The sequence below is a fragment of the Phacochoerus africanus genome, chromosome 11 (genome assembly GCF_016906955.1).
Source record: "Phacochoerus africanus isolate WHEZ1 chromosome 11, ROS_Pafr_v1, whole genome shotgun sequence".
In the NCBI taxonomy this organism is placed as follows: domain Eukaryota; kingdom Metazoa; phylum Chordata; class Mammalia; order Artiodactyla; family Suidae; genus Phacochoerus; species Phacochoerus africanus.
In genome coordinates, this window is record NC_062554.1 from 113915684 (window position 1) to 113933135 (window position 17452).

Below are 17452 nucleotides of genomic sequence, written 5' to 3' on the forward strand. Positions count from 1 at the left end.
ATTTCCTCAGGACTATCACCAGAAACATACAGAGGACTACTGTTTAACAAGGACTGTGCTAAAGTGCTCCAGGCAATAGATATTGACTAGATTTCTTAAACTGACTGGCTCTCTCCCACTATACTGGTTGTTAGGCATTTATACATATGATAATATTGCTCCTGGGCCAGTACTTAAAAGTAAATATTTCTAATAATTCTTTGGCATCCAATATGTTTTACTAAGATTAACTTGGTCTCATTTGCAGACCTCCGCTCTCCAGTGTCCATATTCTTCCTAAAGAATTAATTCTAAAAAGAGAATTTGTTCTAATTAGTATTAATTCACTTCAAAGGGGTTCTTTTTTTTTTTTTTCCTGAAAGAACTGGACAATTTAACCGAATAATTTTTTTTCTGGACCCACACTTATTCGAGACCCAAATGAAGGAAGTATTTTCTGTGCTTTGTAATAGTTTATAGGGGGTATTTCATACTAGGGTCCTTGTGCTTCCAGTCTCCTGCCAGCTCTGGCTATCAAAACTGCTTAGGCTACAAATAAAATATGAAATGAAATCCATCTGGCATTTCTCATTGAATTAGGACCAGAACATTTTTGTTAAATATTAACAGATGGCTAAATTTTTAATATCAAACTAACATTTTAAAACATCTAAGGGGACCCACATGAGGAAGAAAGGATAGATAACCATGTGTTTTCTCCATCCCTGAGCCCTTTCTTCCTCTGCACTTTCCCTCCCCTCATTCTTCTGACCCACATGTTGAGAACCATTTGTGTCTCCTATCTCAGATAATTTTTATTCCTTGGTAACTTGTATCACAATAGTGCGCAATGGTATCAAAATAACTCAGGTGATTTGTTGGCGCGATGGTATCAGAATAACTCAGGTGATTTGTTGCCATGGACATGCTTCAAGATCTTTTTCTCAATTCTCTCTCTCTCAATAGGAAAAAGAAAAGAAGTATATGCTTCCCTTGGACAATTTGAAAGTTCGGGATGTGGAAAAGAGCTTTATGTCTAGCAAGCACATCTTTGCACTCTTTAATACAGAACAAAGGTAAGAAGATGAAGCAACTCTTGTCTTTAGATTTTTTTCCCTTGAGTTTCTATGTGGTCCAAAGATCATATTTACAAGATTTCTTTTGGTCCCACCTTGAAATTTGTTAACTCTTAAGTTCTCATTTCATTTATTTTGTATTTTTAGATTGTGGATTAAAAAAATTTAAACTTAGAATAAAGAGGATCTTCAGGTACTAATTAGCCTTTCCAGCAGGCACCCAAATCATGATGTTTCCATTCTTAAACTAGATTTTGATACTTTAAAGTCTTCTTTGTCTGGAATTTATTGTTTGCATACATATAAATTACTCAGTTTTATTTTTAATAGTGTCTGTCTAGTATGGATGGATACCCTGAAGACCTTCTCATATATGTTACCACTAAATTCTTGCTTCAGTGAATAGAATTATTCAGTTAATGTGAATACAAATGTATTGCTCTTTACAGTTTTTCAAAGCACTGCTTACGTTCATTGCCTGGTTATTTTAACAATTAGGGTAAAAGAGTACTGTGGTTACCATTTCATAAATGAGAAATGTAACTCAGAGAGGTTGACTGACTTTCTTAAGATCACAAAATTAGCCCTGAAATTTGGACTGATTATCATGCAGTGCCATAGTTGTTCACTGATACTAAACAGTAAAGTTAAATAAACAAATAGGTAGGTAACAGAGGATAGGGTAGAGAGATGTAAAAAGGCTACAGCTAGACACAAATAGTAAAGGAGATCTTTTCCAAATGGAATTGTTAGAGGAAAAAGCTAATTAGTTTCTATGAGTCAGTTATTAAGAGACTGAGTCATCAGGTGGCAGGATCTAATTTTAACCCATCTCTCCAGACCTTTTATCTTTATTTAGCAGTGAAGTTTGTTGATTAGGTTCAGTGACTGGCCCAGGGTCAATCACACAGTAAATCAAAATAGGAACAACAACAACAAAAAAAGCCTCCTTCCTACATTCCCAGTCAGTTGCTCAGAGTGACTCATTATACAAAAATAGTTAGAAAAACCACAAGAGCAGAGCATTTAAAGAATCAAGGGAAACAAAAATTAAATACAACTCCCCTACCAAATACTGAGATGGAATTTTATTAAAGACAGTATTATTTGAGAGCAGCTTGCAAAAAGATACTGAAAATGATAAAGAATAAACAAGTTCCCTGGAGAGAGCAGTAGTGTGTCTTCCTACCAATCTCAGTACTGTTTACATACCTTCCTCAGAGCAGTGGGAATTGGGAGGTCCTAAAGGGATCCTTAGGGGTGTGCTCAGCCCTCTTGCCTGAACACAGGATAGGAAGAGTGATTACCAAACAGGAGGTCAAATTAAATTCGAGTTCTTGGTTAACCAGGAAAATTCAGGTTATAAAAGGGCAGAATATAAAGTGAAAAAATCAGACAATGGTAGAGCATTGGTTTAGACAAAATACAACTGTGAATTTTAAAGAGAACAAAAGACACAAAAATAAAAAAAAACTCTGGGCTTCTAAACATCTAGGTATTCTGGAATCCTAGACTTGTCAGAAGGTATTGAACTCTTTACCCACTTCTCAAGACCTTTCTGCAAGTATGTCCTGTCTACAGGCATTTTTGCCATTGCCTTTTCCTCTGAAATCTCAATTACTTTCAGTTATTTTTGTACTGGCCACGCCCTCCAATACAATGTTGAATAGTTGGACATCTTTGTTTTGTTTCTGATTTTAAGAAAAATTATTGCACAGTTTTATACCTAAGTATTTTCTGATAGGTACTGGTATCAGGTAAAGAAGATCCCTTGGATTCCTAGTTGCTGAGGTTTCTCTTTTAATCATGGATGGGTTTGAATTTTATCAAGTGCTTTTTTTCCCTCTATGATTTTTTCTTTAACCTGTTATGTGGTGAAATGTATTAATAGACCTTCATATATTAAACCATTCTGTATCTTCTGGGATTAAACCTAATTAAGTTATGATGTGTTATTATTTATTACATGACCCTGACTTAAGTTTGCCAGCATTTTATTTAGACTTTTGTGTCTATGTTCATAAATAAGATTTACCCACACATTTTTTTATACTGTCTCTGCCTGGTTTTCATATCAAGGTTCTGTTAGCTTCATAACCAAAGTGGAAATAAGTTCTTAGTGTTCTTTGGAACATTTTGTATAAGACAGGGATTAACTCTTAACTGATTGGTAGAACTCGCCCTTAAAATCATCTGTCTAGCCCTGATGGACAGTTTTAATAAATAGACTTTTAACTAGTGATTTAATGTGTTTAATAAATATAGATTTATTCAGATTTTCTATTTTTTTCCATGAGTCAGTTTAGACAAATTATATTTTTTGTAGGAAATTGTTTTTCTGTTCACTTAAAAATATATTAGCACCAAGTATTTCTTTTACTAAATGATTTTTATTTTTTCCGTTATAGTTGGTTTACTGTGTTCTGTCAATTTTCTGCTATACAGCAAAGTGCCTCAGTCACACACACACACACACACACACACACACACACACGCACACACACACACACGCATATATATATATATTTCTTTTTCTCACATTATTCTCCATATATTCCATCACAAGTGACTATATATAGTTCCCTGTGCTATACAGCAGGATCTCATTACTTATCCATTCCAAATCCAATAGTTTGCATATATTAACTCCAGACTCCCAGTCCATCTCACACCCTCTCCCTCCCCCTTGGTAACCACACATCTGTTCTCCAAGTCCATGAGTTTCTTTTCTGTGGAAAGGTTCGTTTGTGCCATGTATTAGATTCCAGATATCAGTGATATCATATGGCATTTGTCTTTCTTTTTCTGACTTACTTCCCTTAGTATGAGAGTCTCTAGTTCCATCCATGTTGCTGCAAATGGCATTATTTTGTTCTCTTTTATGGCTGAGCAGTATTCCATTGTGTATGTATATGACATCTTAATCCATTCATCTGTTGATGGACATTTGAGTTGTTTCCATGTCTTGGCTATTGTAAGTATATACTGGCACCAAGTATTTCTTAATGTTCTATTTTTTTCAAATCTCTGTTGTATCTAAAAAAAATAAAATATTTTATTTTTAATATTAATAAAACTTACATTTTTAACTCTGATAGCTCTCAGAATTTTATCTATTTCCGGAGAATTACCTTTTGCTTTTAATCCTCTATTGAATATATTTTATCTATTTCAAGAATATCTTCTCTCCATTTCCTAACTTCTATTTTCTCTTTGTTTACTTTTTAGCTCTTTTTTTCTAACTTCATAATTTACATGTGTAGCTCATCAATTTTTATCCTGTCTTTTTCTTATATGTGCTTATGAATGTATAGATTTCCCTCTAGGTAGTCTTTAGATGCTCATCACAAATTCTAAAATGTAATACTTTTGTTATCATTACATTATATTTCCTCTGATCTGTTCCCATAATTTCCATTATGATTTTTTTCTTTGAGTTGTTTAGAACTGTGTTTTATATTTTACAGTGCATGGTATTGTTTTGTTATTGATTTCTTTTTATATATATATTTTATTACTCAAATGAATTTATCACATCTGTAGTTGTGTAATGATCATAACAATCCAATTTTACAGGATTTCCATCCCATAACCCAAGCACACACCCCCAACCCCCCAAACTGTCTCCTCCAGAGACCATAATTTTTTCAATGTCTGTGAGTGAGCATCTGTTCTGCAGAGAAGTTCCGTCTGTCCTTTTTTCAGATTCCATATGTCAGTGAAAGCATTTGATGTTGGTGTCTCATTGTATGGCTGACTTCACTTAGCATGATAGTTTCTAGGTCCATCCATGTTGCTAAAAATGCTGGTATTTCGTTCATTTTAATGGCTGAGTAATATTCCATTGTATATATGTACCACCTTTTCTTGATCCACTCCTCTGTTGATGGACATTGAGGTTGTTTCCATGTCTTGGCTATTGCAAATAGTGCTGCAGTGAACATCAGAGTACATGTGTCTTTGCGAGTCGTGGTTTTCTCTAGATAGATGCCCAGGAGTGGGATTGCTAGATCAAGTGGTAGTTCTATGTTTAGTTTTCTGAGGAATCTCCATACTGCTTTCCACAGTGGTTGCACCAATTGACAATCCCACCAACAGTGTACTAGGGTTCCTTTTTCTCCACACCCTCTCCAGCACTTCTTGTTTGTAGACTTTTGGATGATGGCCATTCTGGCTGGTGTAAGGTGGTACCTCATCGTGGTTTTGATTTGCATTTCTCTAATAATGAGTGACGCTGAACATCTTTTCATGTGTTTCTCGGCCATGTGTATGTTTTCTTTGGAGAAGTGTCTGTTTAGATCTTTTGCCCATTTTTGGATGGGGTTATTTGTTTTTTTGGTATGGAGCTGCAGAAGGTATCTATAAATTTTGGAGATTAATCCCTTGTCAGTCGATTCATTTGCAAAGATTTTCTCCCATTCTGTGGGTTGTCTTTTTGTGTTGTTTAGGGTTTCCTTTGCCATGCAGAAACTTTGAGGTTTGAGTAGGTCCCATTTGTTTATTTTTCTTTTTATTGTCAATACTCTGATAGGTGGATCTGAGAAGATATTGCTGTCATTTATGTCAGAGAGTGTTTGGCCTATGTTTTCCTCTAGGAGTTTTATAGTATCTGGTCTTATATCTAGGTCTTTAATCCATTTGGAGTTTATTTTTGTGAATGGTGTTAGGAAGTGTTCTAATTTCATTCTTTTCCATGTGGCTGTCCAGTTTTCCCAGCACCGCTTATTGAATAAGCTGTCCTCTCTCCATTGTATAGTCTTGCTTCCTTTGTCATAGATGAGTTGGCTGTAAGTGCATGGGTTTAATTCTGGGCTTTCTATCCTGTTCCACTGATCTATATGTCTGTCTTTGTGCCAGTACCATGCGGTTTTTATGATTGTTGCTTTATAGTATAGTCTGAAGTCCAGGAGCCTGATTCCTCCAGCTCCATTTTTCTTTTTCAGGATGTCTTTGGCTATTCTGTGACTTTCGTGCTTCCAAACAAACTTTAAAATATTTTGTTTGAGTTCTGTGAGAAATGTCCTTGGTAATTTGATAGGGATTGCATTGAATCTGTAGATTGCCTTAGGTAGTATAGTCATTTCGATAATATTAACTCTTCCAGTCCACGAGCATGGTATATCTTTCCATCTATTTGTGTCATCTTTGATTTCTTTCATCAGTGTCTTATAGTTTTCAGAGAACAGGTCTTTTCTCTCTTTAGGTAGGTTTACTCCTAGGTATTTTATTCTTTTGATTGCGATGATAAATGGGATTGCTTTCCTAATTTCTCTTTCTGCTCTTTCATTGTTAGTGTATAGAAATGCCATCGATTTCTGTGTATTGATTTTGTATACTGCAACTTTGCCAAATTCATGGATGAGCTCTAACAGTTTTCTAGTAGATTCTTTAAGATTCTCCAGGTATAGTATCATGTCATCTGCAAATAGGGATAGTTTTACTTCTTCCTTTCCAATTTGGATTCCTTTTATTTCTTTTACTTCTCTGATTGCCATGGCTAGGACTTCCAAAACTCTGTTGGAGAGTAGTGGCAAGAGCGGACATCCTTGTCTTGTTCCTGATCTCAGCGGGAATTCTTTCAGCTTTTCACCATTGAGAATGATGTTCACTGTGGGTTTGTCACATATGGCCTTTATTACGTTGAGGTAGTTTCCGTCTATGCCCACTTTCTGAAGGGTTTTTATCAGAAATGGGTGTTGGATTTTGTCAAAGGCTTTTCCCGCGTCTATTGAGAGGATCATATGGTTTTGATTCTTCAGTTTGTTCATGTGGTGTATCACACTGATGGATTTCAAGATATTGAAGAACTCTTGCATCCCTGGGATAAATCCCACTTGATCATGATGTACAATCCTTTTAATGTATTGTTGGATGCGGTTTGCTAGTGTTTTGTTGAGGATTTTTGCATCGATGTTAATGAGTGAAATTGGCCTGTAATTTTCTTTTTTTGTGGAGTCTTTGTCTGGTTTTGGTATCAGGGTGATGGTGGCCTCATAGAATGAGTTTGGGAGTATCCCTTCCTCTGCAGTTTTTTGAAATAGTTTTAGAAAGATAGGTATTAGGTCATCTCTAAATGTTTGATAGAATTCGCCTGTGAAGCCGTCTGGTCCTGGACTTTTGTTTGTTGAAAGTTTTTTAATCACAGTTTCAATTTCAGTTCTTGTGATGGGTCCATTCATCTTTCCTATTTCATCTTGGTTTAGTCTTGGAAGATTGTACTTTTCTAAGAATGTGTCCATTTCTTCTATGTTTTCTGTTTTATTGGCGTATAGTTGCATATACTAGTCTCTTATGATCCTTTGTATTTCTGTGATGTCCGTTATTACTTCTCCTTTTTCATTTCTAATTTTATTGATTTGAGTGCTCTCTCTTTTTTGCTTGATAATAAGTCTGGCTAAGGGTATATCAATTTTGTTGATCTTTTCAAAGAACCAGCTTTTCATTTCACTGATCTTTTCTATGGTTTTCTTTGTTTCTATTTCATTGATTTCAGCTCTGATCTTTATGATTTCTTTCCTTCTACTAACTTTATGTCTTGTCTGTTCTTCTCTCTCAAGCTGCTTTACATGTAAAGTTAGCTTGTTTCTTTGAGCTTTTTCTTGTTTCCTGAGGTGGGCTTGTATTGGTATAAACTTTCCTCTTAGAATGGCTTTTGCTGCCTCCCTTAGGTTTTGGAGTGTCCTATCTTTGTTGTCATTTGCTTCTAGGTATTTTTTAATTTCCTCTTTGATTTCTTCAGTGATCCATTGGTTGTTTAGTAGCATGTTGTTTAGTCTCCAAGTGTTATGATTTTTGCAGTTTTTTTTCTTGTCTTTGATTTCCAGTTGTACAGCATTGTGGTCAGAAAAGATGCTTGATATGATTTCAATTTTCTTAAAGTTACCGAGGTTGGATTTGTAGCCCAGGATGTGATCAGTCTTAGAGAATGTTCAGTGTGCACTTGAGAAGAATGCTGCTTTTGGATGGAATGTCCTATAAATATCTCTTAAGTCCATCTGGGTTAATGCATCATTCAGGGCCTATATTTCCTTATTGATTTTCTGTCTGGTTGATCTGTCCACTGCTGTAACTGGGGTGTTAAAGTCCCCCACTATGATTGTGTTATTGTTCATTTGTCCTTTTAAGGTTGTTAGCAGTTGCCTTGTATATTGTGGTGAACCTATGTTGGGTGCATAGATATTTAAATTTATTATATCTTCTTCTTGGATTGATCCTTTGATCATTATGTAATGACCTTCTTTGTCCCTTAAAATACTCTCTATTTTAAAGTCTATTTTTTTCTGATATGAGTATTGCTACTCCAGCTTTCTTTTGATCCCCGTTTACATGAAATATTTTCTTCTGTCCTCTCACTTTCAATTTGTATGTGTCCCTAGAAGTGAAGTGGGTCTCTTGAAGACAGCATGTATATGGGTCTTGTTTTTGTATCCATTCAGCTAGTCTATGTCTTTTTGTTGGGACATCTAGTCCATTAACATTTAAGGTAGTTATTGGTATGTATGTTCTTATTGCCATTTTATTAATTGCTTTGGATTTGTTTTTATTGCTCTTTTTTCTTTCTTTCTTCTCTTGTTCTCTCCTCTTCTGATTTGATGACTATCTTTCATGTTGTATTTGAGTTGATTTTTCTTTGTTGGTGTATTGATTGTAGATTTTTGGTTTGCAGTTATTCTGAAGTTTTGATATAAGTGTCTATATGTATAAGAGATTGTTTTAAGTTGTTCTCTTAATTGCAAGTTCATCTCCCGTGTCCTGCATTTGTACCCACCTCTTCTCATGATTTCTGATTTTGGTGGTATAATTGTGCGTGGATGATTTCATATAGTTACTGTATATATACCTTTACTGGTGAGCCTTGTCATTTGTGGAATTTTTGTTTCCTGTTGCTGTCTTTTCTTTTCTGCCTGGAGAGGTTCCTTTAGTATTTGTTATAAGGCTGCTTTATTGTTGCTGAATTCTCTCAGCTTTTGCTTATCTGTGAAGGTTTTGATTTCTCCTTCAAATCTGAATGAGAGCCTTGCTGGGCAAAGTAATTTTGATTGGAGGTTTTTTCCTTTCATCACGTTAAGTATATCATGCCAATCCCTTCTGGCCTGCAGAGTTTCAGCTGAAAAATCTGCCGATAACCTTTTTGAGGTTCCCTTGTATGTTATTTGTTTCTTTTCCCTAGCTACTTTCACGATTTTCTCTTTGTCTTTAATTTTGGTCAGTTTGATTAATATGTGTCTCAGTGTATTCCTCCTTGGGTTTATTTTATATGGTGCTCGTTGTGCTTCCTGGATTTGAGTGAGTGGTTCCTTTCCCATGTTAGGGAAGTTTTCAGCTATTATTTCTTGGAATATTTTTTCTGTCCTCTTCTCTCTCTCTTCTTCTTCTGGCACCCCTATAATATGGATGTTGGTGCATTTAATGTTGTCCCAGAGTTCTCTGAGACTCTCTTCATTTGTTTTCAATTTTTTTTCTCTTTTCTGTTTTACATCCGTAATTTCTTCGAATCTATCCTTCACCTTGCTTATTCATTCTTCTGCCTCCTGTATTCTACTGTTAGCCGCTTCTAGTGAATTTTTTATTTCAGTTATTATATTTTGCATCTCTTCTTGTTTAAGTTTTATATCTTGTATGTCTTTGCTCAGTGTTTCCTGTAAGTTATCCATCTTTGCCTCCAGTTTATTTCCAATGTCTTGCATCATCTTCAGCATCAGCAGTCTAAAGTCTTTTTCCTGGAGGCTGAGAATCTCCTCATGGCTTAGCTGATTTTCTGGGGTTTTTCCTTTCTCCCTCATCTGAGTTATAGTCCTCTGTCTTTTCATTTTTATAGGTTTTTGGTGTGGTGACCTTTTTATAGATAATAGAGTTGTAGCCTCTCTTCCTTCTGGTGTCTGTCCCCCTTGTGGCTGAAGTTGGTATGGGGGCTTGCTGTAGGCTTCCTGATGGGAGGAGCTGATGCCTGCCCACTGGTAGGTGGAGTTGATTCTAATCCCTGTGGTGGGTGGGGCCTAGTCTCTGGATGGGATTAGAGGCGGCTATGTGCCCGAGGGGTCTTTAGGTAGCCTGTTTACTGAGGGGCGGGGCTGTGATCCCACCTGGATTGTTTGCCCTGAGACTTCTCACTGCTGACTGACTGAGTGACTGACAAGTGGGCCGTGTTTTCCCAAAATGGCCCCCTCCCGAGAAAGGCACCACTGCTGAATATTCCCAAGAGCTTTGCTTCCAATGTCCTTCCCTCACAACAAGCCACATTCACCCCTGTTTTCCCACGAGGTCCTCCAAGAACTGCAGTCAGGTTTGACCCAGATTCCTATGGAGACTTTGCTTTGCCCTGGGACCCAGTGCACGTGAAAGTCTGTGTGTGCCTTTTAAGAGTGGGGTCTCCATTTCCCCCAGTCTCGTGGAGCTCCTGTGCCCAAGCCCTACTGGCCTTCAATGCCAGATGCTCCAGGGTCTCTTTCTCCCAGTACCAGATTCCCCACACGTGAGAGTTTGATGTGGGGCTCAGAACTCTCACTCCTGTAGGTGAGTCTCTGTGAATCAATTAGTTTCCAGTCTGTGGGGCTTCCCACCCGGGAGGTATGGGGTTGTTTATATCACAAAATTTCCCCTCCTACCTCTTGATGTGGCCTTCTCTTTGTCTTCTGGAGTAGGGTGTCTTTTTTTAAGGTTATGGTCCATTTGGTTGAAGATTGCTCAGCCTTTAGTTGCGAATTTTGTTGTTTTTAGCAGAGAAGTTGAGCTCAAGACCTTCTATTCCACCATCTTAATCTCATCTCTTGTAATTGATTTCTAACTTAATTATATTGTGGGCAGAGAATATGGTCTAGTGCATGATGAATTTTTATAAGTAGTTCATGTATGCTTGAGAAGAATGTGTTTACTTAGAAGTATATAGTTCCATGAAAGTTCATTGAATTATACTTGTTACCTTATCCAATCTCTAGTGACTATCTTTTTAAATCTTGATTAATTCAAACACTTAACAAGTATATATTAGACAGCTGTTACATGCCAAACACTGTTCCATATACTTAAAATACATCCATGAATAAAATAGACAAAGATGATACATTTAGATTACATTCTAGAGAGGGGTGGTGGCAGGGAGAGAGGTAAAAGCCATAAAGAATGTAACTTTAATAGAAGGATGTTAAAAATTTCACTTCATGATGTCAGCTTCATTATTCTAGTAAGTCTGCCATTTTTTGCTTTATATTTCCGAGGCCAGTCTAAGAATCTACTATATTCTTACAAATTTGGGATTCTTTTATCTTCCTGGTGACCTGTAAAAAAATCATTTTGTGGAAACATTTTTTATTTCTAACATTTCTTTGCCTTAAAATTTATTTTGTCTGATTTTAATATGGCTAAACTACCTTTCTTCTGTTTAATATTTGCTTGGTTTATCTTTTTTACTTCCTTTTGCCATTAACTTCTCTGTGTTTTTATTAAGTATTTCTCTTATATAACAGTTGTAGGTGCATTTCTTTGCTTTTAATCTAACGTGAGATCTCTTTCTTCTAACTAGTGAGTTTATCCCATTTATACTTCTATTGTGATTACTAATTTATGGAATTTATTTGAACATCCTGTTTTAATCTTTGTCTTTACCCTGCCTTTTCTGTACTTGTTTCCCCCTTTTCTTTGCTGATTTATTTTTCTTTAATTCAGGTTAACTAAATTTTTCCCTTGGTTTGGAATTTATATATTTTATTTTTATTCTTTTAGACATCCCTTTAATATTTTTACCTTAAAGTTTGATGTTAATCACTCTACACTCTTTCCAAAATGACCTCAAAACAAATTAGCTCCATCAGTTATCTCCTAATCTCCATGTTATTATTACCCAGTATTTGAATTCCACCTTACATTTTACCAGCGTACTGATATTGTAAACTGATTCACACAAGCATTGCTTATTTAGATTTATTGACATGATTGCCAATTTATTTGTTCACTTTCTTCTTGCATCCCAGTGTTTAATTTTCCTTCGTTCTCTTTCACACTGAAGGATAGCCTTTAAAGATCCCTTTAGTGGGTGCTGCTTGATTGTAAATCTCAGTTTGGTATTTGGGTTTTTTTTTTTTTTTCACCCTCAATTTTGAATAATACTTTAGTTGATTATTGTATTATAGATTGGTAGTTCTTTCACCTCTTCCTTTGAAGTCTTTATTCCCTTATTTTCTCACTTCAGCTCGGCCAGTCTAATTACTGCTCGTTTTTTAGCTTCACCTGTGTTTTCTCACTGGATGATTTTAAGATCACTTTTCTCTTTGATATACCGAAGTTTCAGTATGATATGTTTATGTGTGTGTGTGTTGCCTTATATTTCCTGCTTGAGATTCATCATTTCCTAAACCTTAGAATATATGATATTCATAAAATCTGAAAATCAGTACATCATTATATATTTGACTCTTTTTAAAATTGAAGTATAATTGATTTAAAACATTGTGTTAGTTTCAGTTATACAACAAAGTTATTTGGTTTTATGTATATATACATACACGTGTGTATGTGTGTTTGTGTGCGTATATATGTTTATATGTATATATGCAGATAGATACTTTTTTCTGATTCTTTTCCATTATAGGTTATTACAAGATGTTGAATATAGCTCCTTGTGCTATATAGTAAATCACTGTTGCTTATCCATTTTATATGGTAGTGTGTATCTGTTAGTCCCAAACTCCTAATTTATCCCTCCTGCACTTTGCTTTTGGTAACTATAAGTTTATTTTCTCTAAGTGTCTGTTTCTGTTTTCTAAATAAATTCATATGTGCTATTGTTTAGGTTCCATGTATAAGTGATATCATATGATATTTGTCTTTGTCTGACTTAACTTCATTTAGAATGATAATCTCTAGGTCCATCCATGTTGTTTCACATGGCATTATTTCATTCTTTTTTATGGCTGGGTAATATTCCACTATGTGTGCATATATGTGTGTATACCACATCTTCTTTATCCATTTATATAATAATGAACACTTACATTGCTTCCATGTCTTGGCTGTTGTAAATAGTGCTGCTGTGAACATTAGGGTATGTGTATCTTTTTGAATTAAGAGTTTTCTTTTTTCCAGATACATGCCCAGGAGAGGGATTGCTGAACCATATGGTAACTCCATTTTTAGGTTTTTTGGTTCATTTTTTGTTTTGCTTTTTAGAGCTATACCTGCAGCCTATGGAAGTTCCTAGGCTAGGGGTCAAATCAGAGCTGCAGCTGCTGACCTTCACCACAGCCACAGCAACATGAGATCCGAGTTACACCTGCATCCTACACCACAACTCATAGCAACACCAGATCCTTAACCCCCTGAGTGAGGCCAGGGATCGAACTTGCATTCTCATGGATACTACTAGTCAGGTTCATAACCCTCTGTGCCACAGTGGGAACTCCCATTTTGAGTTTTTTGAGGAACCTCCATTCTGTTTTCCATAGTGGCTGTACTAATTTATATTCCCACCAACAATGTAGGAGGGTTCCCTTTTCTCCACATCCTCTCCAACATTTACTGTTTCTAGACTTTGTGATGGTGGTCGTTCTGACTGATGTGAGGTGATACTTCATTGCACATTTCTCTAATAATTAGCAATGTTGGCCATATCTATGTCTTAGGAGAAATGTCTATTTAAATCTTCTGCCCATTTTTCAATTGAGTTATTTGTTCTTTTGATAAGGAGTTGTATGAGCTGTTTGTATATATTGAAAATTAAGTTCTGTTTGGTCACATTGTTTCCAGATTTTTTTCTCCCATTGCATAAGTTGTCTGTTCATTTTACTTTGGTTCCCTTTGTTGTGAAAAAGCTAAGTTTGATTAGTTCCCATTTGTGTATTTTTGCTTTTATTTCTTCTCCTTTGGGAGACCGACCTAAGGAAACTTTGCTACAATTTATGTGAGAGAATGTTTTGACTATGTTCTCTTCTAGGAGTTCTATTTTGTCCTGTCTTATATTTAAGTCTTTAAGCGATTTTGAGTTTATTTCTGTATATGGTCTGAGGGAGTGTTCTAATAACTTCATTGCTTTACATGCAGGTGTCCAGCTTTCCCATCATTTGCTGAAGGGACTGTCTTTTCTCCATTGTCTATTCTTGCCTCCTTTAATGAAGATTAATTGACTATATAGGTGTGGGTGTTTATTTCTGGGCTATTAATCTATCTGTCTGATTTTGTGCCAGTACCACACTGTTTTGATGACTGTACCTTTGTAGTATCATCTGAAGAATAGAAGGGTTATACTTTCACCTTTGTTCTTTTTCCTGAGGATTGCTTTGGCAATTCTGGATATTTTTTGGTTCTGTATAAATTTTAGAATTGTTTGTTCTAGTCCTGTGAAAAATGTCATGGGTGACTTTGTAGGTACTGCATTAGAGTACTTTGGGTAGTATGGCCATTTTAACAATATTATTTCTTTCAATCCAAGAGCATGGGATATCTAAACATTTCCTTGAATCATCTTCAATTTCCTTTATCAATGTCTTCTAGTTCTCAGTATATAACTCACCTCCTTGGTTAGAGTTATTTCTAGGTATTTTGTTGTTGTTGTTTTGATTTAAACAGGATTATCCTAGCTGCATCTGCAACCTGTGCTGCAGCTTGTGGCAACACCAGATCCTTAACCCACTAAACGCAGCTAGAGCTCAAACACTCATCCTCACAGACACTATGTTGGGTTCTTAACCTGTTAAGCTATAATGGAACTCTGAATTTGGATATATTTTATTTCCTTTTCTTGTCTCATTGCTGTGGCTAGGACTTCCAATACTATATTGAAGAGAAGTGGTGAGAGTGGATATCCTTGTCTTGTTCCAGATTTTAGCAGAAAAGCTTTCAGCTTTTCACTTTTGAGTATTATGTTGGCTGTGGGTTTTTCATAAATGACTTTTATTTTGTTGAGATATGTTCCCTTTATACCCACTTTGGTGAAAGTCTTTATCATAAATAGATATTGAATTTTACCAAATGCTTTTTTTGCATCTGTTGAGATGATCATGTGGTCTTTGTCTTTTCTTTTGTCGATGTGGTATATCACATTGATTGATTTGAGTATGTTGAACCTTCCTTGTGACCCTGCAATGAATACAGTTTGATCATGGTGTATGATGCTTTTTATGTTTTGCTGGATTTGGTTTGATAAGATTTTGTTGAGGATTTTTGCACCTATATTCATTAATTATATTGTCATGTAATTCTCTTTTTTGATAAGTCTTGATTTGGTTTTGGTATCAGGGTAATGGTGGCTTTACTGAATGACTTTGAGAGTGTTCCCTCCACTTCAGTCTCTTGAAAGAGTTTGAGAAGAATTAGTATATAGGTTCTCCTTTGTTTGATGGAATTCCCCAGTGAAGCCATCCTAGACGTTTGTTTTCAGGGAGTTTTTTTCATTTGTTTTTTGATTTTTGGTTACAAATTCTATTTCACTTGGAGTGATTGGCCTATTTAAATTATCTACTTCTGGAGTTCCATCATGGCTCAGTGGTTAACGAATCTGACTAGGAATGATGAGGTTGTGGGTTTGATCCCTGGCCTTGCTCAGTGGGTTAAGGATCTGGTGTTGCCATGAACTGTGGTATGGGTTGTAGACATGGCTCGGATCTGGCATAGGCTGGCAGCTACAGCTCCAATTAGGCCCCTAGTCTGGGAACCTCCATATGCTGTGGGTACATCCCTGGAAAGACAAAAAAAAATAATAATCTACTTCTTCTTGGTTTAATTTTGGTGGGCTGTATGTTTCTAGAAGCTTGTCCATTTCTTCTAGGTTGTCCCATTTGTTGGCATATAAATGTCATAGTATTCACTTATGTTTTGTGTGGGTGTATATGTTCTGTAGTATCAGTTGTAATTTCTTCTCTTTCATTTCTTATTTTGTTTATTTGGGTCTTCTCTTTTTTCTCCTTGGTTAGCCCAGCCAGAGATTTTGTTTATCCTTTCCAAAAAAAAAAAGCCCTTGGTTAGATTTAGTTTAGTTTTTCTGTTTTTTTTTTTTTTAAAAAAAACTCTATTATATTTATTTCCTTGCTGATCATTATTTCCTTCCTTCTGCCAACTTTAGGTCTTGTTTGCTCTTTCTCTAATTCTTTTAAGTAGTAGGTTAGATTGTTTACCTGAGATTTTTTCTTATTTTTTGAGGAATACTTATATTGCTGTAAGCTTCTCTCTTAGGACTCTTTTACTACATCCCTTAGATTTTCTAAGGTTTTGTTTTATCATTTGTCTTGAGGTATATTTTGATTTCCTCATTGACCTGTTTTTTTTTTTTTTTTTGTATATTTTTTAGTCTTCATGTAATCATTTTTTTCTCATTTCTTTTTCTCTGGTTGATTTCTAGTTTGATCCTCTTGAGGGTAGAAAAGATGCTTGAAATAACTTCTATTCTCTTAAATTTGTTGAGGCCTAGTATGTGGTTTGTCCTAGAGAAAGCTCCATGAGTGTTTGAAAAGGTGTATATTGTGGTGTTCTTTTAAATGTAATGTAATGTCCTATAGATAGCAATTAAGTTTAACTATTGAATCATTTAGCATCTCTGTTGCCTTATTGATTTTCTGTTTGGAAGTTCTGTTTATTGATATCAGTGGAATGTTAAAGCCTCCTGTTATTGCAGTCTCATCAATTTCTCCTTTTATGTCTGTTAGGGTTTGTTTTATACATTTAGGTGCTCCTGCATTGAGTACATGTATGTTAATGTGTGTAATATCTTCTAGTATTGATCCTTTTCTCATTATATACTATCTTTATCTTTTTAATGGCCTTTTTATAAAAGTCTGTTTTGTCTGATATGAGTATTACTGTACCTGCTTTCTTGTCATTTCCATTTGCGTGAAACATCTTTTTCCACCTCCACCTCACTTTCAGTCTATGTGTGTCCTTTGCCCTGCAGTGGGTCTCTTTTAGGCAGTGTATTGTAGTCTCATGCTTTATTGTCCATTCTGCCACTTTATGTCTTTTGATCCATTGATACATTGACACTTAAGGTAATTATTGATATGTATTTATTGCCATTTTAAATCTTGTTTTCCAGTTAATTTTATATTTCTTCTGTTTCTTTCTTGTTCTGTATGTTTTTTCTTTTGTATTATAATTAAGTTCTGTTTTTGGTTTTTGTGAATCTATTCTATCTTTTTGATTTGTGGTTACCTTGGTTTTCAAGTATGTTAGCCATTATTGTATCTGCTTGCTTTAGACTGTTAGTCATATAAGCTGAAACACATTCTTTAAAAAAATCTAAATTTTCTTACTCTCCTTCCCCAAATTCTATTATTTTGATGTCTTTTTTTTTTACATCTTCGTGTTTATCCTTTTTGCTGTTCCTTGTAGTTATAATTACTGTTAGACTTTTTTTGATTTTTAAAAAAAAATCTGTATACTGATTTAAGTGGTTTAGTTTCATATTGTGATTTTCT

General features: G+C 35.4%; 1 protein-coding gene across 6 annotated transcripts in view; it reads left to right on the forward strand.

Annotated features, from left to right (window-relative positions):
- Window positions 1-17452, forward strand: part of DNM3 (dynamin 3) — a 542059-nt gene that overhangs the window by 371484 nt on the left and 153123 nt on the right. For all 6 annotated transcript variants that reach the window (XM_047751932.1, XM_047751935.1, XM_047751934.1 and 3 more), the window contains one exon: window positions 946-1055. In XM_047751932.1, the coding sequence (XP_047607888.1) occupies window positions 946-1055 (110 nt within the window). The remainder of the gene's footprint in view (window positions 1-945; window positions 1056-17452) is intronic.